We start from the raw sequence: 27,248 nt of genomic DNA on the forward strand, positions 1-27,248 counted from the left end.
GGGACGGGGACAGGGGCAGGAATGGGGAAAAGGATGGCAGGTGTCCAGGAAGGGCTCCCGGGAGCAGGAAGGGGATGCCTCAGGGTCACAGAAAGGCCAGAGTTTTAAAAGAATAAAGTTTATTGTCTTCTCACACGCTAAGGGGACCTCCAATGCCCCCTCTCACCCCTGCAGCTACTTGTAGGCATTGGCCTTGTGTTTTGGCACAAAGATGAAATTGGGCGGCACAGGTCCCAGCAGCATCTCACTGTGAGGGCAGGCAGAAGGCAGGGTCAGACCTGGGGCCTGGGCCACCCCTCCCCCAGCGTGCCCCCCACCCCCAGCTCCTCGGTTCCCAGCACCTAATGTGGATCCAGTCGGCTGCCTTCTGGCTGGCCATGAGTGTTTCCAGGTAGTCACGGCCCAAGTAGTAGGGGGGCCGCTCATTGATCTTCTGGGGGAGCCGCTCCAGCAGACCAACGGGCACATACCTGCAGGCAGGTGGAGACAGGGTTGGGCCAGGCTGGCCTCACCTCACCAACACCCCCACCCTGGCTGCTCCACNAGGGCAGGCAGAAGGCAGGGTCAGACCTGGGGCCTGGGCCACCCCTCCCCCAGCGTGCCCCCCACCCCCAGCTCCTCGGTTCCCAGCACCTAATGTGGATCCAGTCGGCTGCCTTCTGGCTGGCCATGAGTGTTTCCAGGTAGTCACGGCCCAAGTAGTAGGGGGGGCGCTCATTGATCTTCTGGGGGAGCCGCTCCAGCAGACCAACGGGCACATACCTGCAGGCAGGTGGAGACAGGGTTGGGCCAGGCTAGCCTCACCTCACCAACACCCCCACCCTGGCTGCTCCACGTCCACCTGCACAGGAAGGAGAGCCACTCGAGGAGGAAGCGGCGGGTCTTCTCCACGCCCTGCGTGTCCGAGCCCCAGTGCTCCAGGCCATAGTGCGTGAAGTCCCGCAGGATGTCCAGGCGCTCGGAGGATGAAATGTCCCAGTGTCGCTGCTCCTTGATCTCCGTGAACAGCCACGGCTTGAGCAGGGCACCGCTGAGGGATGGGGAGTGGTTGGAGGCGTCCAAACCCACAGTCCCAGGCCCGCCTGCTGTGCTCATACAACCTTCGAACCCTAAGAGTTCTAACTCGCAACTCCAAGCCCACAGCTGCAGAAATTTCCAGACCTTCCCGCCCCTCCCAGCCATAGCCCCGCCCTCTCTCTGCACAGACAGACACACCTGCTGGGGACAATGGGGACTAGGGAGTGCAGCAGTTGGGCTACAGTACTGTGACCAGAGTGAGAGAGCTCAGACACAGCCTCAACACCACCCCCCCAGACACAGGCCTTAAGGGCAGCTCCAGATAGCTCTCTGCACACGGCCTCCCACCCCCAGCTCAAGTGCCGGGCACGCTCACCGGGCAATCATGATTCCAGCGACGCCGGTCTGCATGGCACAGTTAGCATCCTCATATGATAAGATGTCTCCATTTCCTGAGGGACAGATACAGGGGCCTCAGGGAGCTACACACACGCATGGAAGCCAGCTCTTGGGGAGTTCTTGCCAACCCAGCAGCCCCCATTGAGGCAGGGAGGGGTCTCTGATAGGGGGTGGGCCCAGGTGTCTGTGGTCTTTGATGACAGGGCATATAAGTTGGAGTGACAGGGAACCCACCAAACAGGGGCATGGGGCTGGCTGCCATCACGCACTGTTTGATGTACTGCCAGTCAGCCAGCTTGGTGTAGCGCTGCTCCCGAGAGCGGCCGTGGAGCTAGAGGAGAAGCAGCCACATGGGGAAGGAAGGAAGGTCCAGGAAGGTGGAGCATCAGAGAGAGAGAGAGAGAGAGAGAGAGACCAGAGACCCAGGCTGAGACAGACAGACAGACAGACAGACAGTCAGAGATGGAGGGAGAGCCGAGATGAAAAGGGAGGCAGGGAAGAGAGAGACCATTAGAAAGGGTTGCCAGGCCCTGGCTCAGTGGATTGAGCTCGGGCAGTGAATCAAAGGGTCACTGGTTCGATTCCCAGCCAGGGCACATGCTTGGGTTGCAAGCCAAGTCCCCAGTAGGGGGTGTGGAAGAGGCAACCATACATTGCTATTTCTCTCCCTCTCTCCTTCTCTTCCCCTCTAAAAATAAATAAAATCTTTTTCAAATTGAAAAAAGAAAGGGTTGCCAAAAGGCCCCTGATACTTGCTATACCCCAAGACCCACCGTGACCAGGGCTGCACCCCAGTCCCGCAACTTGGGCAGTAGCCGGTGTGCCAGGTTCGCACGTTCCTGGACGCCTGTGCGGATCTTCACTGTCAGTGGCACGTCCAGCACCTGTGGGGACAGGTATGGTCAGCAGGGCCCAGGCTTGGGTAGAGAAAAGGTGGGGACATCTTGGGGCATACCTGGTTCATGCCACAAACGATCTGCTGGAACTTGGCAGAGCGGTTCATGAGGGCACAACCCCCACCCTGGGAGAGACAAGCAGCTGGAGCAAAGGGCAGGACCCACACTGGGCCTGACATCCCTTGCTGGTCAAATGAGGAAACTGAGGCACAGGGACCCACATAGATTCCCAGTGACTAGGCAAGAGCAAAGCCAGATCTCAGGCCCCCGCCCCATCCACACTCTGCCCACTCAGGATCGAGGGCTGAACGGCCGCTACCTTCTTGTACACAAGGTCAATGGGGCAGCCAACATTGATGTCCACGAAATCCACCTCGATGGTGCGGTTCAGTAGCTCGGCACACTTGGTCATAGTGTCAGGGAAGGCACCCTCCAGCTGTCGCAGGTGGCGGAGCAGAGGGGGTGAGGAGCCCAGCTGGACCCTCCCTGGCTGGCCCCATGCCAAGGCCATCAGCCCGCCCCATGGCTGAGGTGAGAGGGATCTGGGAGGTGACTGAGCCAGGCCTGGGTTCCAGGACAGCCAACCCTGAACCTTGCTCCAAATTTCGGTATCTGAAAGCTGCCTCCTCTCTCTCCCCCTCCCTCCCTTGGGACAGCACCCACCTGGACACCAAAGATATCCTCGCAATGGTGACGTTTGAGCAGGGCCCACTCGGATGTCTGGCCCTGAAGCAGATTGGTGCAGACGGCCATCTCCCCACATGTCACATCAGCCCCAAAACGCTTACAGATTCGCCGGAAGGGCAGGTTCCCACACTGGGGGGCAGTGGGGAACACAGAACAAGTGAGGGGTGCCCCAGACACCTGCCCCCACACTGAGTGTCCTCGACAGGACGACCCAAGACTGACAGACACTGGGCACTGTCCGGGTGACTATGCTGCCACCACCCAGCCCACCCTGCATGGGCCCTACCGTGGTGAGGGGGGCCAGGTACAGTTTGCCACCAATGTCAAGCTAGAAGGAAAGAAAACAGAGAGGCTCTACCCTCCGACCTGGATTTTGAGGCCTCCCTTCTCCCCATAATCTAAAGTGTGCTTTTCTCTGCCCCACTGGCCTAGCACCCTTTCACCTCTAAACCTCTGCATGTCAACCAATCCGTCTATGAGAAATCATCTTTTCTCCATCTCGTCTCCTGGACAGCTTCTACTCAACCATCAACCGCCCAGGCCTAATGCCCTCTCTTCCAGGAAGCCTCTACCACTGCCTCCCTCTGCCTCATCCCTTTCTGTGGCTGGGAGCATGTGTCCAGTCCTTTTTGCTCCCCGTACTGCTAGTGCCCTCAAGAGGAAGCCTGTGACCCATACCCGCCTCTTCTCACAAGGCCGCAGTCTGACTATGTCCTCATCCGTCAGAGGCCCGCAGGTCTGGATGGGGCTGTGGGGAGGGGTACCGGTGCTGGGCCCTATGGGGGCCTGCTGGGTGTCACAGTTGTCCTTCCCTGGGGCACTCACTGTCCCTGTGGGGGCAGTGACAGAAGGGGTGGGGCCTGGTAGGTGGCCCTTGCCTAGCTGGCGCAGGGCCTGCTCAGCACGCTCAAAGTGGATCTTGCGCTTTCGAAGTTGCTGCTGCAGAGCCTTATCCAAGCCATTTCGGACGGGAGGGGCCTGGACCACCTCCTCCTGCACCAGGTTCTGGCCCTCGGGCCCCAGATGGGCCCTGGCAAAACGGCAGGTCACACCATAGGGGCACCTTCCGTAAGTCTCGAATAGTACACAGTGAGGGCCCAGGTCAGCCGGCTTGGTCTTCAGGTAGCTGTTCACATCATGGAGGAAGCGACATCGATCGCCAAAAAAACACTTAGCGGCCGATTCCTGCGGGGAAACAGGGAGGCAGTGAGGGAGGACAGGGAGAGGCTGGGGCAGCCAGGCTTTGAATTAGACCCCTCCCCTCCTGGTTGTGGGTCCTGGGGCAAGTCAGTGACTGCACTGTGCCTCAGTTGTCTTCACCTGGAAAATGGGAAAAGTAGTATTTACATCACAACACCATGAGGACTGAGTGGGGACAGAGAGGCTCAGACTAAAAGCTTCTGGGACTTTCTGGTGACACCAGACACTAACCTGCACCACGGAGGGGCAGAGCCTATTCTTGTCATAGTGGGTGGGTTTCACGTGAGGCCGGCCTTTGTTCTGGCCCCGGGCTCTCTTCTGACCCTGAGGATGCTTGCTGAGCTCAGCTGCCTCCCCCGTGGTGCCCTCTTCCGGCTGCCCATCCTCTAGTCGGATCCGCTTGGCCTCAGGCTCAGCCAGGGCACAGTCATGACAGTTTCCATCCTTGGGTTCCTGGCTGGACTTCTCCTGCCTTGCTTCCAGGAACTCATGGAACTGCTCCTTGGTGGTGAGGTATCTGTCAGCAGAAAAAGAAAAAAAAGGAAATCCTTGAGGGAATCCCTTTCCTGAGTTCCATTCAGTGAACATAGGGGAAAGAAACTAAGAACACTTGTCTCTGCTTACATGCCTCTGCTGATGGGGACCTCACTACTTAGAACCAGACATTTGCCAGCCTGGGAGAATCTCAGAGCCACAGGAGGGACTATTTTGTCTTTGAGTTCCCACTGCCTGGGGTGTTAAGCCAAATTACAGGCATCAGGCATCAGGCATCAGGCAGGAACATCCCTGGCCACCTTAGGCTAAAATAAACTGCATGTCCCAGCATGCCTCACAACGAGGACTACAACCACCACATTTCCCAGCGCACCTTTAAGCCCTGCAAGCCCCAGCCTGTCCCCCGGTAATCGGCTCAGACATAGGACCCAGCCTCTGTAACAGAGCTGCCCAGAAGCGCACGTGCGCTATTCCCGACAAGCACTGAGACTACAGTCCCCAGCTTGCATTGCGGCCCTCGCCTCAAACCCCTCCCACACTAGCACGCTCTGTGGCGTCCTGAGTATTAGTGACAGTCCCCGCATGCGTTATCTCAGGTATTGCCGCTGAGGAACAGCCCACACTGAAGAAGCCTTCGAGCTTCCCGCCCGGAGGTGCTCCGCCTCCCGGCATGCACCGCTCCTCCGTGAAGTTTTCCCCTTGTCCCAGCGACTCACCCAGATTTAATAGGCGCCACTCCCCGTTCCAGCACGCCGACTCCTAAGTCGCCACCGCCACCACCCTCTGCTACAGCCTCCGCCGCAGCACCCTCCGCCATCGGCCCCCCTCACGCTCGCTTTGGAGTGTACAGAGAAGACCTTCCGGGTCGCTAGTGTATCCTCGCCGTTCGCTGGGGAAGTGCACATGGGTCGCTCCCAATGACGCCATTGTAGGCGTCGTCGTAACGGGGCGGAGCCTGCGTGGGGGTGGGGCTTCGGGTCCCATTTACGACTGATAACTCCGTGGAAGGGAGTAGGACGTGTTCAGAGCTCCTTGAGCTGTTCGCACACTGTTCTCCCGCGGTCAGCAGTAGGTCCACAGAAGTGTTTTGTTTCCCTGCTGGAATTTTAAAAAAAATGTTACAGGTGGTGGGAACAGCTAGTGCAAAGGCCCTGAGGTGGGACCAAGCCTTGGCGTGTGGGAGAAGCAGCGAGCCCTCCGTGGCTGGGACAGTGAAGGGAGAGAGGGAGGAGCTCAGAGGGAAGAAAGGGGTCGTGCGGGGCCTTGTGTGCTGCTGGGAGGACTTGGGCTCTTACCGCGAGGCAGGTGTGAGGGCTGTCAGCCAAGGAGGGCAGAATTTATTCACTATTTGTGGCAGTCCCCATTGCACCCCGCCTGAAGCTCCCAGTTTCCGGAAGAGACTTACTGCAGCAGAGACCTCAGGGCTCTGGACTCAGCCTGTCAGGTTCGAATCCCAGCCCTTCCACTTACCAGCTTGGGAACATTGCTGTTTAATTCCTCTGTGTCTCCATCTCCTCATCAGAAAAATGGGGCTGATAAAAGTATCTCTTTCAGAAGGTAAGAATTTAATAAATAATAATCAATAAATGTTAACGACTACTGTTTTTATTACTTTCTTTACTGTTACGTGCCCTGAATTACGTGAACACAGTGCCAGGTGGGAACAACCAATCCCTTCGGTTCCTTTGCATTTCACTGCTAAATTTGACCAAACTTTCTCAGGGAAGGGACGTGACGCTGGGACTGTGCTTGGGTAACAGATGGGGCAACTGAGGACCTAGGAAATAATGGATTTGTTTGAAGCCATAACAGACTCGCTTTTCAAAGACCTGGAAGAAAATGGAAGTGGGCGGGGGAGCAAGTTTATCTTCCATCTCTGGCCTCGGCTGCCCTCTGTAGGACAATCTAGGAATAAAACAGTGGAATCGGGAGATCAAAAACTGAAAGAAACTGCGGCAGTCTCTGGGAGACTTCTTGCCCAGCCTCTGCTTCCCACCTCTCGTGAATGACGGGAGCTCACTTCTCACGATGCCCATCCCGCTGCCCTCTGAGGTTCTACCAGTAGTCTCCCCCTGTCCTCCCACAGGCACGACCAGTCTGGAGAGACAATTGGACAGGTGTGAGGAAACTGAGGCCCACAGTGGGTGACCTCAGGTATCTGGCCACTCCTCTCTGGGCCTCAGCCTCCAAGGAGAGCTTTCCCAGCATCCCCTGGCTCTGCTCTGACATGGCCTGCCTACTCTGTGTAGGACCAGGAAGGCTTCCTGTAGGAGGGGGAATGTGAACTGGCCATTGATAAACATGAGTATTAGTATTAATGGCATAATATTAATTGCTAATTGTTATTTATTGCATTATTTTAACAGTATAATATTCCCAGTAGCTAAACTTGTTGAACAGTTACTGTGTCCCCTTTTCATGCTTTAATTCATTCTCTCTCTGACCTTGTGTGGAAGGAACAGGAATTTATCCCATCTCCACCTGAGTCCACAGGCCACAGTGGTCCCTTGCCCAGGGACTGCCACCCACACTGGCCTGAGCCAGAGACTGGGGCATCAGCCCCTCCCCACACAGTTTCCTGCCCACTTTCCCTCTAGAGTCTCTCTCCAGTCAGTCTCCTCTCCCATCACCCCGCCTCTTAGGCCTCACTGTCTTCTCCTCTTGCCCCCAACAGCCCAGCTTCCCACAGCTCTTTCTAAGACACACATAACCATGGCCCTCCCCTGCTCCCAAGCCTTCCATGGCTCCCTACTGACCCAGCCCTGGACCATGGTCCCCAAGTTCCTATATGACCCAGCTGCTGCTGCCTTCCCCAGCTTTATCCCTTATCACCTCCATTCCCTAAAGTCAATCACCAAGTTCATTTCAGATTTCCCAGTCTTTGCATGTGCTCTTCCCTCTTCCTGGAGGTCCATCCGCTGGTCCCATTACCTTGCTCATTACGCTCACACTTCAGTTCTCACCTTCTTTTCCTCTGGAAGCCTCTCTGACAGCTGCTTGCTTGGGGTGGGTCCAGTGCCCCTTACAGGCTCTGCCTCTGCCTGAGTGTCCCCCATCACCGCTCTGATCATCCTGGAAGCTTCCTGGTCATACAGCTGTCTTCCCTACTGGACTGTGAGCCCAGAGAGGGTGGGAGCTGGGTGTACCTCGGTCACCCTGTACCTGGCACCCAGCACAGGGCCTGGCACACAGTAGGCACTCAGTGAACACTTGCTCAGTGAATGCATCTTACCAAGGCTGGGGAAACTGAGGCAGAGGGAGTAGGACCTGTTCTAGGGTGTCCCACCTTCACTGAGGCTCTGACAGAAGGCTAAGGCCTTTTCAGGTGTCATCCTGGAGAGTGTGGGGACATTAAGGAAGGTGTCCTCCCACCCTGAACCAGGCCTGGGTAGTTCTCTAAAGCAAAAAGGAGGCAGATGGGGAGACCAAGGCACCCAGGTGGGGGTGAGGCAGGGCCTGGGGAAGGCTGCTGGCACTTCGCTCAGTCACTAGCTCTCTCTTTTATTCTTCCTCTTTTGTCCCAATATTTTTGTTCTCTTTCTGCATTTTGTTCTGTGTGCCCCTCTGTCTCTTTCCTATCTTTCTCTGCATTTTTCTTTCCCTCCAGGTTTGTCTCCTCGGTCTTCACATTTCTCTTTTTCTCTGTGTCTCTCTGTCCCTCTCCCCTCCCCTACCATTCCCTGTTGCTCCCTCAGTCCCTCTCACTCCCCTCAGCCAGGCCGGGTGGCATTGGCAGCAGCAAGGCAGGTACGGCTGGGCTCGGTGCCCACTGCTGCCAGGGCCCCTCGGATTTGTAGCTGCGCCTTCTTTATCTGCGGCTGCAGCTGCCCCTTATCTTCTGGCTGCAGGACACGAGACCAGGATTAGGGCAACTCGGGGCCAAGGATGTGAGACAGCAGGGCAGGCGACCGGCCGAGAGATGGGTGCCAGGGTGGGTGTGCTGCAGGGCTGCTGAACCCCAGTGACTGGGGCTGCTGCGTGTGTGTGTGTCTGGGAGGTGATGGTGCACACATTCACAGCTGTCACTGCCAAGTATGAACGACTTTGGGGAGGTGTCTGTGTGTGTCTATGAGCATGTTTATGTGTGTACGAGCATGTGTGTCTTTTATGTCTATTGTATGTATCTGTGTGTGACGGTGGCTGTTTTGTGTGTCTATATGTGATTACATATGCACATTGGTGGCTTTTACATTTGTGTCTCTGTGTGTGTGTGTGTGATGGTATATATATATATATTTTCAGCTGTCACTGCTGAGTATGAGTGACTTTGGGGTGTGTCTGTGTGTCTATGTGTCTGTGTGTGTGACAGTGTGTTTGCATTTGTGACTTTTGTAGGAGAGGGTCTGTGCCTCTGTGAGCCTAAGAAGCTCCTCACTCCAGCCCCACCCTGCAGGTGACCACACAACTCAGGGCCCACCCCCGCCCAGCTCCCTCCTGCCACCCTGATGGTTTTCCCACCTTGCTGACCCAGAGCCTCCAGGTACAGGACCCTTGAACCTGTGACCTGTAGCTGTAAATGGCCCCTGTGGGGACAGCCACCATCCCTGCTTTTCCCATCTTTGCCTGGAACCGGCCGGCTCCTTCCTGCCGCCCACAAGCCTCAAAGGCCTCGCCCTGGCTGAGGCCCATGGCTCCTCCTCTGGCCCCAGGGGCCCTTGCTCTTACCCCACCTGGGTGTACTGTCGAGCTCTGTCTCTTGTCAGTGTGCTGAGGCCTTTCTCCTCACTCGCAGCACCATGTAGCTCAGGGCGAGGGTGACTGTCCCATCAAGAACTCCAAAGCCTAGTTTTGGGGACTCTTTTGGAGAGCAACACTACCCACCACTGAAGGCCTGTGCTGGGCACAAAACAAACATGGAAGCCATTTCACAGAGAGGAAACTGAGGCCCAGCAAGCTAGGTCATCAGCACATTGAGGGATGGGGTAATGCTTAGTGTGTGGAGACGGCCAGTGTTCCCGCTGGTGACAGCTAGACAGATAGAGGGCACAGTGGATTCTGGGCCACCCCCATCCCCATAGGGCTGGTCCCTGGGGGTACTGAAGTGCAGTACTGGGCCCTCAGGGCCTGGACCAGCTCCTGGAGCTAAAATGGAAACTTCTCTGCCAGCCAAGTCCAAGTCTTGGCCAGCAGCTGCCAGCCTTCCACAACCTTTCCATGGGCCTCCATTCTTGAATAGAACACTCCCCTTGGGAGCAGTGACTGCCCAGGGAAGGCAGGGGGCCAACCTCAGGGGACAGGAGTGGAGGAGTGGCTGGGGGAAGTGCCTGAATATTCTAGAGCCATCCAACCACAGGTTTGAGTGTCTTCCTTACTGTGTGACCTTGGGCCAGCATCTTGACCTCTCTGATTCTTGCCTTTCAAAACTGCCAAGTGGGCACAGAGCAGGCTGGGGAGGGGGTGTGTTGCCTGGAGTTACCTGGGGGAGGCATCCCAGGAGGCTACGAAGGAACAAAGCTAATTCCTGGATAAATACCACAAGCATGTGAAAGAGACTAGGTTCCAGCTTGCCCTGTTCTGTCCCACCCCTGCCTCAGCCTTGACCCTGGGGCCAGCAGGCTCAAACCAGCCATAGGGGCCAGGTGCCCATGGGTGCCCACTGCTCTTCGCCAAGCCTTGGTTTCCAAACATTCGTGCCCTGGGCAGCGACAGTCCAGACCCATGGGCTGCACTTTTAGTTCCACCGCTCTGCCTTGCAGGGGCCCCAGTGTGGGACAAGGAAGGTTTAAAAATAAAGCATTGTAAATACTCGTGTTTCCTGAACATAGAACCACCCTCTGAGTTTCCTCGGCCTCCTGGGTAGCCAGGCCCAGACAACTCCTTTGAGGGGGGTGAGGGCTAGATGGCAGAGGTGCCCTTGTGCACACCAATTCCTGGCTGTAGTGTGAGTGAGCTAGTGTGATGGGGTTTCTGTGTCACCAAAATAGTGTGCAGATTGGTGACAGAAAGTGGTGGGGTGCTGGGTTTTGGGACGTGACACAGTGGTATGTGAGGGTGTCACACCTATGTTTCATGTGACCACGTGGGGCTGGCCCTGAGGAGGGCCAGGTCTCTGGGGTATGAGTGTGATGAGGTTTCCTCCACATGTGTTTGTATCAGTGTGTGTATACTTGAGTGTGACACACATGCCTGTGGTGGAAGGTGGGCGTGGATCCTGTTGTCCCCACCTCCTTTCTCCCGTCCTACCCACCCCAGAGGAAGAACCAAGTCTTTCAAGTTGCTGTTGCCAGGACAACCGTTTTATGAGCGTCCACATGGTGGGCACATGTGAGTGTCCTGCTCCCCATGTGCCTGAACAACCCCTCCCCCAAGGCCTTGAACCATAGGGGGAAGGGGACACAGGCAGTGTGGGGTGAGCAGGAGGCAGCCACGGTGCAGCTGGTGACAGCTTAATGTGGCTGGAGGGGTGGGGGTGAGTTCCCGGCAGGGCTTCGTGTGTACAGGGAAGCTGTGCCTCCCAGACTGGTGTGTGTGCACACGCAACAGTGTTTCCACATTTCCTCTGCATGTGTGGCTGTGGTGTAGGCAATCTGTGCTCAGGATGGCATGTGAGTGTTGTCGTTTTTTTGTGTGAGCTCAATGTGTGTGTGTGTGCCAGCAGCAGGCAACATGGGAGTTGTGTAACAATGTGCCAAGTGAGTGTGCATGTGCACCAGCAGCCCTAAGTTGACCCCTGCAGGTACTCTGAAGGCCAGTGGGCTGATGATAAGTGTATGAATATCATGCAGGACTGTGTCTCAATGGGGAGCTGTGTGTGTGCATGTGTTGGAGCAGCGTGAACTCTGTGTCTGTCTGCATGAGTATTTGTGAATGGGAGCGAAGTGAGGATATCTGTATGAGCGTGAGCATCAGCTCACATCTGGGTGACAGGATGTAGGTGGCTGTGACTGCTGTGGATGTAAGGATGGCACTGATATGTGAGAACAGGCATGGTGGTGGGTGTGACCCTGTCTGGGACAAAGGTTGGGGAATATCTGTGTGGCCAACTGTGCCATGCCCTTCCCTTCTGAAGGTGCAGGTATCTCTGGAAGTGAGCATGTGTTAACACCTACAGTGAAGGACCCTTAAACATTGTTTACCACGCGCCTGGCACAGGTCCTCTCTATAACCCTTTGAGAATCTGGTGGGGAAACTCAGGCATAAAGAGGAAAAGTACCCGCCCAAAGCCACACAGCACAGACACCTGTTCTTTCCAACCTGGACTGGGACCTGGCAGCCACGGCTCCACTACTACTCTGACCCCAAGTCACACTGCCGCTTACATCCCACTTGCACGTGCACCGCACAGTGCGCACACGCTGTGCGCACACCCGATCGGCTCAAACTCTCATGAGCTTGAGTACAGCAGGGTGAGGGTCCCTGAGTGGCCTCCATCACCGTGTACATGCAAATTGTATGGGCCCCATGGTTGTATGTGTGTTGCGGGTGGGGAGTGGGGTCTTACTAGAGCCTAATGTTCTTAACCGCAAAATGCTGGGATTAGAGGAATGCAGGTGGCCTGGGCCAGAGTGAGAAGACCTCAGGAAATCAGACAGCGGGAGTGAGAAACCTGGGGACCAGGCCCCAAGAACACAGGCGCCCGCCTGGAAGGTGCGAGGAGGAGATCGCACTGGAGCCGAGGGCGGGGCTGCGGGGAGGTGTTTCTCCATAACTAGGCCGGAGTGGGTGGAGCCACCGTGGTGCCAGCCCCGCCCACCCTGCCCCTCCAGTCCCTCCCTCTAGCCCTCTGAGGCCGCCAGGGGGCGCTTTGGGAACGCAGAGCCGTCGGGGAGGGGACCCAGTGGGTTTGGGCTCATTGGTTGTTGGGGAGCAGCGCTGGATCTTGGTGCTCAGAAGAGCGCCGATGGGAGCCATGCGTGGGAAAGAGATCCCCCGCAGGGCCCTGGGGCAAAACTGGAAGGAACCTCCATTTGATGAGGACTCCGTGGACAGTAGTAGTCAGTCTTAGGGTATCACTGTCTTAGGGAAAAAAACACTGGATCTTAGTTCCCTGGAATGGCTTTTTTTTCAGGAGAGGCTTGTCGTTTTCTGGAAAGACGACCTGGGGCGCGACTAGGGGACCATACAATCCTTAGTAGGTTGGGAGGAATACTGTGACTCTTAATTGTCCAGAGAGGGATCTGGGGAGGGGGCGTCTTGGAGCCCGGGATTTACTGAAGATGCACCGTTGGGTCACTAGCGTGGGGAATGAGAAACTGCTAATTGAAGGGAGCGCTGATCAGAGGATTCCCTTCAGGGGCTTCCTTGGTGAGGGGACTTCTTGGCCTTGTTTTCCGAAAGGGGACCAGGAAGGACCCGGGAGCCAGACTGTAAGGCCAGATCCTCATATAGTTGGAGGGAGGGAAAACTGAGAGCCGCGGGCATTGGCGTCGGGGCACTGTGGCTCCTATCCCAGGAGGGGCTCTTGGGGAGAAGGTGCCTTGGGATCCGCTTTCCAACAGGAGCGCTGCAGAGCTCGCCAGGGCCCGGGTATATCGCCGTCTAGGGTGGCGCTGTGGCCCCAGACCCCTGCCACCTGCGCTTCTCCGGTCCCATCGGATGGGGCGGGGCGAAGGCTGCTCACGTCCCGGGAAACCCGAGCCACCGCCCTTGGCCCCGCCCCAGGCCCCGCCTCCGTCCCCGCGCCGGCCGAGCGGTCCTCGGCAGAGGCGGCGGGAGAACGCGCCTTGGAGCGGCTCAGAGTGCCGGGGCCCCTTGCTCTGCCGCCTGGGAGCCCCGCGCTGCGCCCCGAGGTCTCCCGTGCCGTCCGTGCGCCTCCCGCGTCCTTCAAGCCGAAGGCCGTCCAGGGCATCCTCCAGCCCCAGCCCCAGCGGGACCGGGATGGCCGCAGCCCGCGGCTGAGCGAGCCCGGGGGTGCCCCATGGGCCGGCCCGCACCGCGCCCCCTCCGCGGCCGCCCCCTCAGGCCCGGGCCCCCCCAGGCGCCACGGGCCCAGGCGGCCCGAATGGCGGCCGCGGCGGCAGGGGCAGGGGCTGGGGCCGGTGCGGGCGGCAGGCGCGGCCACCACTGACGGGTAGTCCGGCACCCCAGCAGGTAAGCAGGGGCAATCAAGGGGCCCACAAGGGACCGAGATGAGGGGAGGTCCGGCCCCATGTATGGCAGTATGGGGGGCTCTTAGAGACCCGTAGTAGACCAGTACCTTCCCTGCGGGAGCCCAGAACCCGCCTGTGTATGAGGGTGGGGTCAAGGGGCAACAGGTCGGCGCTTGGCGGAGGGGCGGTGTGGGGAGGGCGACCTTCAACGCCTCTCCCAGTCTGGATCTGGCGGGGAGGGAGACCCTGTCGGACGGGGCGAGCGCACGTCTGCCTTCCCTGGCCCCCATGTGTGCGTCTGAAGAGGAGTGGGAGCCGGGGCAGCCGGAATCCCCTCCCCAGCCTCTAAGAGGGCGAGCCCTCCTGCCGTTTGGTCTACGAGGGGCCGTGGGGAGCATCCAGACCCTGCATACCCTGGGTAGGGGGCTGCCGTCGCGGCCCAGCTGCACACAGAAGTAAACATCTGTCAGTGGCGCGTTCCAGCCGCGTTCCCCGCGCGCCGCCGCCGCCGGGGACACGGTGTCCTCCGGTAAGGGCCCGGCTCTCTTGGCTCCTGGAGCCACTGTTCAGCCACAAGAGGGCGCGAACACATTTTTTTTTTTTTTTTTTTGGAGGAGGGGGATCCTTAAGGGCAAAAGCTGGACTTGAAGGAGAAGCGGCTGTGCCCCTCTTTCTTGCTTTTTAAAAGAGGCATTGTCTTGCTCAGGATAGTCTCAAAATTCTCCCAGAAGGAGCGGTGTGGGGGTTAGGATTTATCAGACCTAGGGGGCTGCAGACGGTGGGCAGATTTAGTGCGGGAATGGAGGGGAAAATGGCCCCTCCCAGGGGTTGCTGTCACCTCTGTCCCCTCCCCAGGAAGCACCAGCATGTATTGTGGTGGCGTTGGCCCTGTTTAGGGGGCCTATGGTTAACCTGCAAGGCTGGGCCACCAGCCCGGATCCTGGGAGCCGGGCAAGGGGCCTGGAAAGGGGCACAGGGGGCTGGACCCCTGATTTTCCTCACTCCCGCCTGCCTGCCCTGCCTTCTCCCTGCCCGACATCCTCCCTGTTCCCTGACACTCTTTGTCTGCCTTCAAGTGCCCCAGGCTGAGGAAGCCCCAATGGGGCGTGACTGGTCTAGGCGGATGTCGGTAGAGGGAAGACTCTTGGCTTTGCCAGATTCTCCCCACCCTCAGCCCCTTGCCTTGGGGCACTTTGGACACCCCTCCCACCTCCCTTCATCCCAGGACTCCTGAGGGTCGGGATTTCGAAGCCACTCCTGGGCCTACCAGCCTACCCACAGCAAACTGCAAAGAGCTGGTTCCAGAGGGTGCAGGGAAGAAAACCAAACATCCCCCCTGCAGCTGGGTGTGCAGTGTCTGGAATTCCAGTATCAGCGCTTGTCCCTCAAATTTCAGGCCTCAGTTTTCAGGGAAGGAGCAGAGGATATAAAGAGTCTATGATAGGAGAAGGAACCAAACAGTTTGTAGCCAGACACAAAGACACAGTCAAGAGATTGTTTCAACAGATGTTTGTTGGACAGCAATGGTATGGCTGACTCTGGTGTCAGGGCTCCTGATCCTTGTCCTTCAAGGGCAACAGACTTAGACCAAGGGTGGAGCCCAGAGTGGGGAACAAAGACTCTATCTAGGGTAGAGTGGTCCAGGAAGACTTCCTTGAGGAGGAGCTTTGGAGCTGGGGCTGTGAAGGATGAGTAGGAGTTTTGTTGTTTTTTTTAACCTCACTAGAGGATATGTGTATTGATTTTAGAGAGAGAGGAAGGGAGGGAGGGAAGGAGAGAGAGAGAGAGAGAGAAACATCAGTGTGAGAGAAACATGATCAGTTGCTTTCCATACACACCCCAACCGGGGATCCAACCTTCAACCTAAGTATGTGCCCTAACCAGGAACTGAACCCGCAACCTTTGAGTGTATGGGACAATGCTCCAACCAACTGAGCCACCAGGCCAGGGCAGTAAGAGTTTTCTAAGTGGGAAACAAAGCGCATTCCAGGTGGCACAGGCAGAGATCTAGAAGCAGGAAAGAACAGACTGGTTGGCTGCGGTGAATCCAGGGTGCCTGGGTGAGTATGGGAAGGACAGACTGTTCTGAAAGGTTGGCAGAGGGAGCGGTGGGCTGGGGCACACTACTGGGGGTTGGGGCTGGAAACGTGGAGGAGAACGGAATAGGTGTTTATGAGTGTGGTGTCAGTGGGCCCAGCCATCTTTGCGGAGGGATTGTGGGATTCCTCTGCAGATGCATCTCTCCTGGTCTCCCAAGTGGGGCAGAGGGGCCCAGGGCAGGAAGAAATTAGTGGGTGGCCCCTGCTGGCAGCAGGTAGATCTCACTTCTCAGGTGGGGAAAGTGAGGCCCAGAGAGAGGACACCATTTGTGCCTAAACAGCTCAGTGTGTAGGGACCCAAGGCAACATTTGAACTTGGGGGGATGGAAGAAGTGACTCAGGTGCCCTAGTTCTCAGGAAACTAGTGTTAGGGTTTGAGCTTAGCCTGAGGCCTGTGCCTCAGTTTCCCTTCCTGTCCATTGACCAGCTTTGTGTGATGTCTTGGCTACTCTCAGAGGACCCACAACCCTCATGCCACCCGCCGGGCCCCACACCAGCTGCTCAGCTGTGCGCCGTGCCAGGCCTCTTTAGGCTGATCCTGTTATCCTTCCCCAGGCAGCCCCCTCCTGCCCGTCCCATATGGCTACGGGGCCAGCCCCAGACCAGCCTGGTGTGGTCAAGGTGAGAATTTTACAGGCCAGCTCAGAAGGCTGGGTTAGAAATGGTGGGTCCTCAGGTCTGAAAAACTCTGGCCCCGCGCCACACAGGCGGGCGCGCGCGCACACACACACCCAGCCCGGCCTCCCTGGGAATGCACAGCAGGTGCAGGAAGAGTGGAGAGTGGAGGACTGGCCCTGCAGACAGGTCACAGGGCCCCTGTGCCCTCTCCCACCTCATCTCCCTGCACTTCCCTGGCTCTCTTGCTCCAGTCACCCTGGTCACCTTGAACAGTCACAGTCCTGCCTCACAGCCGTTGCTCCAGCAGTCCTCCCCGCCCGGAATGCTCTCCTCAGATCTTCATGCAAATGCTGCCTCCTCTGAGAAGTACTCCTTGACCACTCAGCCTCAAAGCTGCTCCTAGTCACTACTGCTTTACCTTGTTTTATTTTTTAGTTTTGTTTCACTGTCAACATCTAAATGACCATATTTATTTACTATTTATAATCCATTGCCCTGATTGGACAGTGAGTTGGCAAGGGTGGGGTCCAGGTCGGCCTTGGTCATCCAGAGTTCGCTGCCTGGCCCAGCACACAGTAGGGGCTCAGTCAGTGTTTGCTGAATTAATGTTAGTTAGTTCCCAGCCTGGCAGTCTGGGCTTTCTGCCATCTCTGGCCCTTTAATTCACTTGCTGGTTCTGCTGTTCTGTGTGTCTTTGGGGAAACGCTTCCCTGAAGCTCAGCCCATTTCCCCCCAAACCGCAGAGCCTATCGTACCCTCGCTGCATCCCCTCTCCCTTCTTCGTCACCCTCTTATCCAGAGCCCAGGGGTGTGGAGCCATTGATAGGACAAGTCTGGTATCAGATTCAGGTTCAACCTCAGCTCAACCACTTATTTGAACAAGTCACTCTACCTCTCTAAGCCTCAGTTACTCTGTGTGGAAAATGGGGCTAGTAATAATAACATTTCCAGGGACAGTGGGGAGAATTAAACATGGAAAGCCCTTAGCACAGTGCTTGGCACTAAATAAATGGAATAGCCAGCACTGCCAGGTGTTAATGTTATTGTTGTTAGAGAGGCCATGGTTAAGAATGTGGAGGAGTGGGAATTGGGGCTGGGGTTTTGAGGGATGAGTAGGAGTTTGCCCAAAGACTTGAGTTCAAATCCCAGGCTGGTCACTTATACTCTGTTTGATGTGAGCAAGTCACTTCACTTCTTTGGACCTCAGTTTTCCCATCTACAAAATGGGAATAAAATAGTCCATACCTTGCTGTGAGTCAGTACATGTAAATTGCTTATACCAGTAGTGTTGTCCACTAGGGTTACTGTTAGCTGTGATTATTTTACTACTATTATCACAAAGCAGCCAGTACGGTCCTCCCCAGACGCCACTCTCTCTCTGTCTGTCCACCCCTCAGCTGCACTTTGGCCATGACAAACCCAGGGCCCCTTAACAGGAGCTCAGGCTGACATTCCATCGTCAGAGTAGCAGGGGCCAGAGAAGGTGCTAGCAGTTGAGCAGCAGGCAGCCCCGGCGGGGGGGCGGGGGGGGGGGCGGAGAGAAGAGAGGCTATGCTGCCACCTCTGGCCAGGCCTGGAAAGGTCTGGTCCGCTGGGGGTGTCTGTGACTGTGCCCACTATGAGGCCGTCCCACGGCTGGCCCCAGCCCCTGCACATGCAGCATCAGAAACAGCTGTGCTAGCCAGATGTTCCTGGTTTACCCCCAGATGTGTGTTGCCAGCTCAACACACTGCCCTGGCCTCCCCATCCCACCATGGGTGGGGCTGGGCCCTGGGGCTCTCCAAGGGAGGGGACACATTTTTGTGGGCTGCAGAGTTTGTTTCTTGTTTTGCAGAACCATTGAGTCTTGCCTTGAGAGAGGCCCAAGTCCCACCCGTCATGGGACCTCAGTTTCCCCATCAGTGGACCCCCAGGGGCCATCTCAGGGAGAGGAGACGAGCAGGGCTCTCCCAGGAGCACACCCAGCTGCCAGCCATGGAGTTGTCAGTGCTGACGGGGGAAACAGAGGTACAGGCCTACAAGCACGCGTGTCCGAGGGCTGGGCCCCACCATCGCCATTGGCCTGGTCTGCAGAACTTAACTGAATTAAATGGCCCTCCAAATGAGGGAGGGCTCCTGGGCAGTCTGTTGTACAGATGGGGAAACTGAGACTCCGAGAGGAAGAGGAGCATGTTACCCAGCCAGGAAGAGGCAGAGCAGGGACCCAGACTCAGCTGTCTGGAGCCCACGTGCTGCGGTCAGTGCTCACAGACACACACCTTCCTTGGGTGTGCAGGCTACCCCCACGTCTGCCCGTGTGGCTCCACAGCCCGGCTCGCTCTGCCGCGGGCTGTGATGGCAGCCCTACTAGCCACCCCATTGAGCCTTCCCAGGTCCTCCGGGCATTCCCAGAGTGCTGGGTGGCCTCCCTTGGACACTTTTTGAGATGGGGAAATTGAGTTATGGGAGGACCAGGGATTGTCCAGGAGTGAGGGGGAAAGGAAGGAGAAGACAGCACGTGGAGGGAGGTACCAAAAGCGTGAAGACTGGGGAGCTGCAGCCAACTCATGCCTCTGTGAACAGAATTATTGCAATAACCCAGCCCAGGCTGCCCCTCCAGAAACTCCTACCCCAGAAAAAACAGGCATGGACGTAGACACTATGCTGCAGGGCTGGGGAAGAGGGAGGGACCTGTGACAAGGGTGCCAAGATGGGGAGCAGGGAAGTCTTTCTGGAGAAGGGGCTTTAGGACGTAGGGCTTTGAAGGATTAGTAGGAGTTTGCCCAGTGATTCCAGGCCCCGATTCCAGGCCTCCCCAGACTGAAGGGGTAAGTGGATTGAGGCAGAGGTCACCTCTCATCCTTCCTGTCCCTGGAAACAAGCATGAAGCTGGTGCCTCCCTGAGGCCAGGAGCTCTGCAGGACAGAGGCTGTTCACCCTGCGAACAAGTATGCCTGGTGGATGTCCCGGGGAAGCTTTGTGGACAGGTGGAGCCCCAGGGTGTTGCCTGGGCACCAGGATAATGAGCAGCATTTCCTGGCACCACCAAGGAAGCTGCCAGAAACACCCACACACCTTCACCCTGAATGCCTGCTCCTTGGATGATTGGAAGGACCTGCCTTGTTGACTGACTTTGGGCTACTTATCACTGCTCCTCTCTGAGTCTCAGATGCCCTCCCCACCCCAGCCCTGGGGGTACTGTGGCCTTCAGCCAGAGATGGAGGTCTACCCTCAACCCCTCTTGTTGCAGTTCAGACTGGCCTGCTCCCTAAGTAGAAAGGTTGCTCCCTTCCCCCTTCAGTGAGGACTCTCCAGGGTCTGGACATTGTTTTAGGGCTTGGAAGGGAACTGGCCAGTCCCTACTGGGGCAGTGTGGGTGGCACCTGAGATGCCAGCAGGTGTGAACCCTGGCTGGGTGCCAGGGGCTGGGGCAGGGCAATTCTCTCCTGGGTCATTCTGCCTCCTCCACTTCCATAGGCCTCACCCTCAGCCCACCGTGAGGGTGTGCACGTGCGTGTGCCCCCGCATGCATGAGCATGTAGCCAGAATGCAGAGTCACTACTGTGTGAGCATGGTACTGTTTAAGTGTGATCATGTTTGAGTATAATGTGAAGTGCCCAAGTGTGGAAGTGCATGAGTGTGAAACACAGTAGCTTGGGCACATGGTAGTGTGCCAGTGTTGTAATGCATGAGTCTAAAAATACCCACATGTGTGAGTGTGAAACAGTGTGTGAGTATGGTAATGCTCCCATGTGTTTCTGATATTTGAGTGTGAAAACGTGTGTGATTCCGTGCAAGTCTGCGTGATGTTAGATGATTAATGATGAAAATATCCAGGTATATGATAATGTTTGAATAGGAGTGTGAAAACACCCTAGTGTGTGAGTGTGATTGTGTTTGTGTGTGCGAGAACTCCCAAATCTGTATGTGATAGTGCTGAGGTGTGGGAATGTGAGGGCTTCAGTGTATGTAAAAATGTCCAAATGCATGGTTGTGAGTATGAAAACACTGAGTGTGTAAATGGGGTATTGTTTGACAGTGTAAAAACACCCAATACCCACGTGTGAGTGGGACTCTGTGTACAAGAATGAGAATGCTGGGTGTGAATGAGTGTGAGCCCCAAATGCACCTCCCTGAGTCTGGAGGCCTCCATTACACAAGCACACCTGGGCCCTCCCCGTGCCCTCCGCCACACCCACGTCGCCCTCTCAGGGTCAGGCCTGTGCCAGAGACAAACCAGTTGGGTGACCCCCTTACAGAAAGGCCCATTGTTAATAGATGCTTATCAGCTGGCATGCTGGGCCCCCTCCACTGTCAGCCCCCCTGCTTTCCTGTGCCCCATCAGAGCTCTGGTGGGGTCTACTGCTTCAAGGCCACCAGGGGAGGGGAGGGGAGGAAGTCCTCTGGTCAGGCCGTCTCTTGGCTCTTGTCTCACCCACCCTCTCAGTCCCCTCTTAAGGCCTTAGGAGAGTCTGGACCACAGCCTGGTGCCATGCAGGGGCCTGGCTCCAGCAGGGAGGCTGAAGCACGCTGCTCCAAGGTTTGGGTGTGAGAACGAGGCGGGTGTTGGGACCAAGAGAAAGCCAGGTTCACCGGTGGTCTTGAGCCTGGGTAGGTTTCCCTGCCATCTCCCCCTACTAGGGGTTGCAGCCACCAGAGTTCCAATCTCAGCTCTGTGACCTTGGGTAAGTCATGTTACTACTCTAGGCTTCAGTTTCTCCATCTGTGAAATGGGATGAAGATTCTTACGAGGTTGAAATGACTTAATATGCACTGTTTATAGAACAAGATCTGTCATATAGTAGGTGCTCATTAAGAATAAAGGGGATTTCCCTGACTGGTGTGACTCAGTTGGTTGAGCGTCTTTCCTCAAAGCGAAAGGTCGCTGGTTTGATTCCTAAATAAATAAATAAAGGGGGTGCCCTGGCCGGGCAGGTCACTTGGTTAGAGTGTCGTCCCAATATACCAAGGTTGTGGGCTCCATCCTTGGTCAGGGCACATATAAGAATTAACCAATGAATGTATAAAGAAGTGGAACAACGAATCAATGTTGCTCTCTCAAATCAATCAATAAAATTTTTTTTAAAGGGGGGGTGGCTTTGGGCACCTGACAAATGGCTGACCTCTGCTTGCTGCATAACCTTGAGAATGAAATATTCTCCCAACAGCCCACAGGGCCCCACACAGCCTGCCCTGTCACCTCCCCTCCCTCACTCAGCTCCAGTCACAGGGGCCGCCTCCCTGTTCCTTCAACAAGCCGGGCCTGGTCCTGCCCCCAGGACTTTGCAAGTGCTGTGCCCTTAGATATTCAGTCTGGCTAGGGTTTGTTTACATGCCCCCATGTCTGGGAGCTCACTCTCTACCACCGCCACCAACAGCAATGAGAATTGTGATACCACATAGTGGCAAGTCCTTGGAGTGACTCCATAGCCTCTGCTTCAAAGCACAGCCCAGCCCAGTCCAGCCCATGTGATGTGCCTGGTGTTAAAGAGCCCGTGTTGGAATCTCAGGTCCTTTTCTAGCCAAATACCCTTGAACAAGCCCCTTCCTGTCCAGTTTGTGCCTCAGTTTCCTCAGCTGTAAAATGGAGGTAATAGTGCATCTCTCCTGGGCTCAGCACGGGGTCTTGCACAGAGCAGGCACTTCATGAATACCCATTGTTACTCTCTGCTGGGTGTAGGTCCTGTGCTAGTGCATCTGTGAGATGGGAGCCGGCGCTGCGTAACCATGCACCACTGGGCCCATGCGAATCACACGCAAAAGAAATGCGAATATCTGCCCTGTACCCGGGCAAGCCAAGGTGCACCCATGGGGGCTCCCGGCACCCCGCGGCCGAGCCCAGTTGCTGACCTGAGTCCAGCCCGGCTTTCAGCTCTCTGTGTAAATGTTTACACCGGGCTTGTCGCCAGGCCCTGCGCAGGCCGGCACCAGGCAGCTGGGTGGGGGAATGTAAACGAGGGCCAGGGGCCGCCAGGCAGCAGGGAGCTGCTCTGACATGGTTGTGGGGATGCACAAGGGTTATTAAACACCGTGCACTAAGCATGACGTTCCCAGGCTGTCACAGCACCCAGTAATGGCTGCTCTAATAGGGGTGCTCAGGGCCTGGGGTGGGGGGCAGTCAGGGAAGGCTTCCTGAGGGAGGCGCTGGTCCAAGAGGAACCCAAAGGGGAATAGAAGTGGGGAGGGAGAGAATAGTGTTCTGAGTGGAAGGACCAGCTTGTGCAATAGCCTGGAAGTGGGTCCAGAGCAACTCAGGTTCATTGCAGCCGATTCGTGGGGATCAGTTTACCTGTCTAGAGAGTAAACCCAGGCTCTGAAAGGGGCAAGAAGTCACTTCCAAGGACATCTTAGTTAAGGAACAAAGACTCAATCCCAAGATTTCTGCCTCCCATACTATTCAAAGCACTGGGCCTCCTGGCCACCCTTACCCCACAGTGCCCCCTACTGGGAATGCCTTCACTTTTCACTCTCCCTAAATGCACTGGGCTCCTGGCTGGATTGGCCAAGCTTGATTCGGCCTCAGTGCCTTTGCACTGGCTGTTCCCCCTGCCTGAGATACCACTCTCTTCTACCTGGCCAGCTGCTACCTTTGTCTAAGTCTCAACTTTCCTCAACTCTCAGGAGAGCACTCTGGGGCCCCCAGGGGGGCCAGTTCCCCGATACCCCTGGCACAGCGCCCGCCCCTCCTTAGCAGTGCTATTCACCACCACGTTCGGTGGGTGCCTGCTAAATCATGTCTGTTATTATTGACTGTTAAGCAGCAGTGGTTCCAAATCAGAGGCCCCACTGTGTACCCAGTGCCTCGCCCAGTACTCCAGGCCTGTTTGTTGCCTGGCAGACTGAGGCTGTTGGGCTGACCATCCCGTGCCCACAGGCCAAGGATGCAGCGCTGGAAGGCAGCGGCCTTGGCCTCGGTGCTCTGCAGTTCTGTGCTCTCCATCTGGATGTGTCGGGATGGCCTGCTCCTCAACCAACGCCTCGGACCCGCATTAGCCCCGCTGCGCCGGCCACCTCGCACCCTGGATGCTCGGATCGCCCGCCTGGCCCAGTGTAAGCCCCTCTCCTGATCTCGGGTCAGATACCCCCAACATAGGGGCAGCCATACTGGTGGCATTTCAGGCAGTGGAACTGGGCCACAGAGGCTTTTTAAAGATGGGGTGGAGGGAGGGTGCAAATCCCCCAAGGCCTGAAAGGGGGGGATGGCTCCTGGGAACTGGGGTCTCTTGGCTTAACTGTCACAAGGAATTAGTCTCTGTCCCTCCGGGGTTGGGGGCCAGATGGAGATTAGACCTAGGAACTCAGCTGGGTGGCCCCCCATAGCACAGTGTGGGGAGGGGGAGCTGGACTGGAGGCCCCAGTGACCTGAATGCGTTGATAGGGACTAAGAAGGGGGAAGATAGAGACCTAGAAACAGAGAAGCACAGAGACAGACAGACGTGGGTGGGAGAGACGGATGTGGAAAAGGCAGGGAGGCAGACAAGTGAAACACCCACCTGGGGAATGTGGCCACTTGATCCAACTCCCCACGTGCCTCTGGCACCTGTCCTGTATAAGTTCTGTGTGGGCCCTGACCTTGTGTCTGCACGCACATGTCCGCGCGGTGTGCCCACGTGGGCGGCTGGGATGTAGGTGCAGGCCTGGCGCATGCACGGTGCCTGCGGATGGCGGCCGCACGCACACCCATCCTGCCAGACCACACAGTCCTTCTTTCTTGTCTTCACAGTGCACAAGGGTGGCCTTCAGCGTGGACTTTGCTGCCACCTCCACCCCTTGCCCTTGTAGACCACAGTCCTTTCCAGGACACTGGGTCCCAGAGACCCAGGTGGGGGCCCCCAAAGCTAGTGCTCCAGGTTCTGGGGGCAAAGCACCAATGATGGAATCTACTGGGAAGTGTCTCAGCCCATGGGTGGTGGCTGCCGGCCCTGTGTCCTATCCCTGTGCCCAGTTCTGCTGTGGGGAGGGAGTGGCTGCTGATTCCCCCAAGGCCTGATGTTCAAGTCCCTGGGACTAATTCGCTGATGGTGGAACTTCAGGCTTGGGGTAGGGGTGGGGGCAGGGGGGCAGGGAGCAGATCTCATCTCTTTGTGTTCCAGACCCTGTGCACGTGGCCAGGCCTGCTGGAGGGATGCAGGGACAGATATACTAAAAGATTATTCACTGTTTATCTGAAATTCAAATTTAACTGGGCATCTGTATTTCATCTGGCAACCTCCCAAATAGCTCTCTAGATGCACACCTTGGGGTGTGCACACGGAATGGGCAACTATAGGCACCAGAAGTGAGCCAGGCTCAAACCTAAATCCAGAGCAGACAGTGCTGGTCACCCTAGTCCTCCTTCTGGGCTGCAAGAACTCAGAAAAGGCTGTTCCGTCACTCCCCACTTTCCACCCTCCCAGCCACAAACACGGCAGGGACTCGGCAAGCTCTGCAAGCAGACTGAGCAGAGAGGGAGACAGACACAGCGGGGCGGCACATACCTGAAGCTGTACAAGGACAATGGCAGAGCCAGGCTCAGAATGGGGGCTTGTCTGTTTTCTGAGATCCCCTGTGGAAACAGACACCCCCCAGGGGGACAGTCCCTCCCCCTCAGGCTTCCCTTTTACTTGTTTTGACAACCAGGTGTGCTAGCCTTGAGGGCAGGTGGGGGCTAAACTCAGGATTTCTTCTCCCAACCAGAAGCAGGACTGTAACCTGTCAGGGGCTGGGAGCCTCCCAACAGCCATTCCAACGCCTGCACTTCTCTCCCAGGGCTGCGGAATGTAACAGTTTCTTGAATAAAGTTATTTCCTCAAACATAGTTTTGTTATAACGATGAGATGCCTTAGGAACTTAACTCTTCTTTATGTCAATTAGCCTTTGGTAAAACTGGTTTCATTCTTTGTTTCGCCGCAGCTCCAAGAACCTACCAACAATGTACAGTAAGGACTTACTGTACTGGGGCAGGGCCAGTCTCTTGGGAAATAAATTTAGGCTACAGGACCCTGAGATTCTGTGAGCCTGGGCACCTCCTGGCAGCTGTGGGAGAAGAGGGCTGAACTTGGGCCGAACTTGGGCCAAACTTGGGCACTTGATAGAGGCAGGAAGAATGCTGAGTTTGTGTCTCTCCCCGCCTGCTGGTGGTACAGCCTCGGGCACGTCTGCTCTTTTGGGTGCCCAGTTTCCTTATCTGTGACATGAGAGTGGCCCTGACAATAGCTGCTGCCACTCCATGTCCTGGAGTCTGCACACAGGCCTCAGTACCTCCTGCTGCTCCTCTGTGTGTTCTGAGAAGCCCAAACACCTCGATTTGTGTTTCCGGTTGGGGGAACTGAGTCCCACTGCACAGTGGAGCAGTAGGGACAGGATGAGGGTTGTGAGCAGTCCAGGGGCTCCAAAAAGATGTGGGGGCTTTGGGTGGGGGACCCCAGAGAGTGAAGCAGAGACCCATACAGTTCAACTAAAGGGTGAGGGGTTGAGATGGAGGAGCAGCACTCCAGCACCGGGCAGACAGAGTGCAGCCCAGCATAAGGATGGGATCCACAGACAGTATTGGGGGTGGGGTGCCTAGAGTGGTTGAGACACCCAGATCAGCACAGCTCAGGTGGGGCAGGCTGGAAAGTGGTCCAGGGCACCCAAGAAGGGTTAGCCAGGCTCTGAGCAGCTCAGCATAGGAGCAGCGCCCAGAAAGGTGTTACCAACACCTTTGGGGTGTTGGGGACCAAGCGTGGGGGTCTGGATATGCACCCCTCCAACACTGCCCAGGCAGATGTGCTGGCGCCCCAGCATCCGCTCAAGGGTCATTTTTTGCAGAACATCGAGGGGAGGAGACTCCCTCCCGCCACCCTCTGACCCCCAACCCCTTCTCTCCCTCCCCTCGCAGACCGTGCACTGCTGCAGGGAGCCCCGGATGCGGTGGACCTGCGCAAGCTAACGCCGTGGGCAGGGCGGCCCCCGCGTCCCCGTCGTCGAGCGGGACCCCGGCGGCGGCGCGCGCGTGCGCGGTCGGGGACGCGGCCTTGTGGGCTGCGCGAACTCGAGGTGCGCGTGAGCGAGTTGGGCCTGGGCTACGCGTCGGACGAGACGGTGCTGTTCCGCTACTGCGCAGGCGCGTGCGAGGCGGCCGCGCGCGTCTACGACCTGGGCCTGCGGCGCCTGCGCCAGCGGCGGCGCGTGCGGCGGGAGAGGGTTCGCGCGCAGCCCTGCTGCCGCCCGACGGCCTACGAGGACGAAGTGTCCTTCCTGGACGCGCACAGCCGCTATCACACGGTGCACGAGCTGTCGGCGCGCGAGTGCGCCTGCGTGTGACCCTACCTCACCGGTCCCGGCCAGACGGCGGCCACTTTCCCGGCCCCGACGGCACCTACAGCCCCGCCTGGCAAACCCCGAGACAGACTGCCCAGGCGCTGAAGATGCTGTCGAGGCCTCGGGACTCTCGCGATACCTGTACAGAGATAAAGTGTGGAAAACAGAGCCGGGGCTTGACTGCGCCGCGCACCAGGGTTGTCCGCCTCTCGGAGGGGGAGGGCGTGTGGGAAAGCAGCGCCATCTCCACTGGGAAAAAGGGGATGGGAGCGGGTATCACCCGCAGGGTGGCGGGAAGGCCCCGTTTGCTTTGTGGGGAGAGGAAATATTCAAAGAGGGTTCTCAGGGTACAAGCAGGGAAATAGGGTGAATCGGGGCCCTGTCGTCAGGGACCGTCCATCGCACCTCCCTGGCTGGGGGTGGGGATGGGGACACCCTGGGGAGACCGGGCCCAGCGTGTCCCATCGCAGCAAGCTGTGTTTCGGGGGGAAGATGGAATCACTGTGTAGATGAGACGGGTCCAGCTGGGCCCGGTCTCCCCAGGGTGT

At 57.1% G+C, this 27,248-nt stretch overlaps 2 protein-coding genes across 4 annotated transcripts; one reads left to right on the forward strand and one right to left on the reverse strand.

The window, feature by feature from the left end:
• Positions 1 to 92: 92 nt before the first annotated feature.
• Positions 93 to 5,595, reverse strand: DUS3L (dihydrouridine synthase 3 like). Its single transcript, XM_037042657.1, has 13 exons — positions 5,411 to 5,595; positions 4,431 to 4,716; positions 3,678 to 4,184; positions 3,286 to 3,327; positions 2,976 to 3,128; positions 2,632 to 2,748; positions 2,372 to 2,437; positions 2,190 to 2,300; positions 1,651 to 1,747; positions 1,394 to 1,469; positions 842 to 1,030; positions 634 to 762; positions 93 to 247 (listed from the first exon to the last, which is right to left on the reverse strand). The coding sequence occupies exons 1-13, from the start codon at positions 5,509 to 5,511 to the stop codon at positions 175 to 177; spliced, it is 1,947 nt and encodes a 648-aa protein (XP_036898552.1). The 5' UTR covers positions 5,512 to 5,595; the 3' UTR covers positions 93 to 174.
• Positions 5,596 to 13,308: 7,713 nt separating this feature from the next.
• Positions 13,309 to 26,866, forward strand: NRTN (neurturin). 3 transcript variants are annotated; one of them, XM_037042662.1, is made up of 4 exons: positions 13,309 to 13,724; positions 18,275 to 18,447; positions 23,294 to 23,469; positions 26,279 to 26,866. In XM_037042662.1, the coding sequence occupies exons 3-4, from the start codon at positions 23,301 to 23,303 to the stop codon at positions 26,701 to 26,703; spliced, it is 594 nt and encodes a 197-aa protein (XP_036898557.1). In that variant the 5' UTR covers positions 13,309 to 13,724; positions 18,275 to 18,447; positions 23,294 to 23,300; the 3' UTR covers positions 26,704 to 26,866. The 3 variants fall into 3 exon arrangements, with proteins under 3 accessions (XP_036898557.1, XP_036898556.1, XP_036898555.1); XM_037042661.1 differs by lacking the exon at positions 18,275 to 18,447 and having other exon boundaries at positions 23,258 to 23,469; XM_037042660.1 differs by lacking the exon at positions 18,275 to 18,447.
• Positions 26,867 to 27,248: the final 382 nt, after the last annotated feature.

Source organism: Sturnira hondurensis, unplaced genomic scaffold (genome assembly GCF_014824575.4).
Source record: "Sturnira hondurensis isolate 20B ecotype Veracruz unplaced genomic scaffold, ASM1482457v3 Scaffold0003693, whole genome shotgun sequence".
Classification (NCBI taxonomy): Eukaryota; Metazoa; Chordata; class Mammalia; order Chiroptera; family Phyllostomidae; genus Sturnira; species Sturnira hondurensis.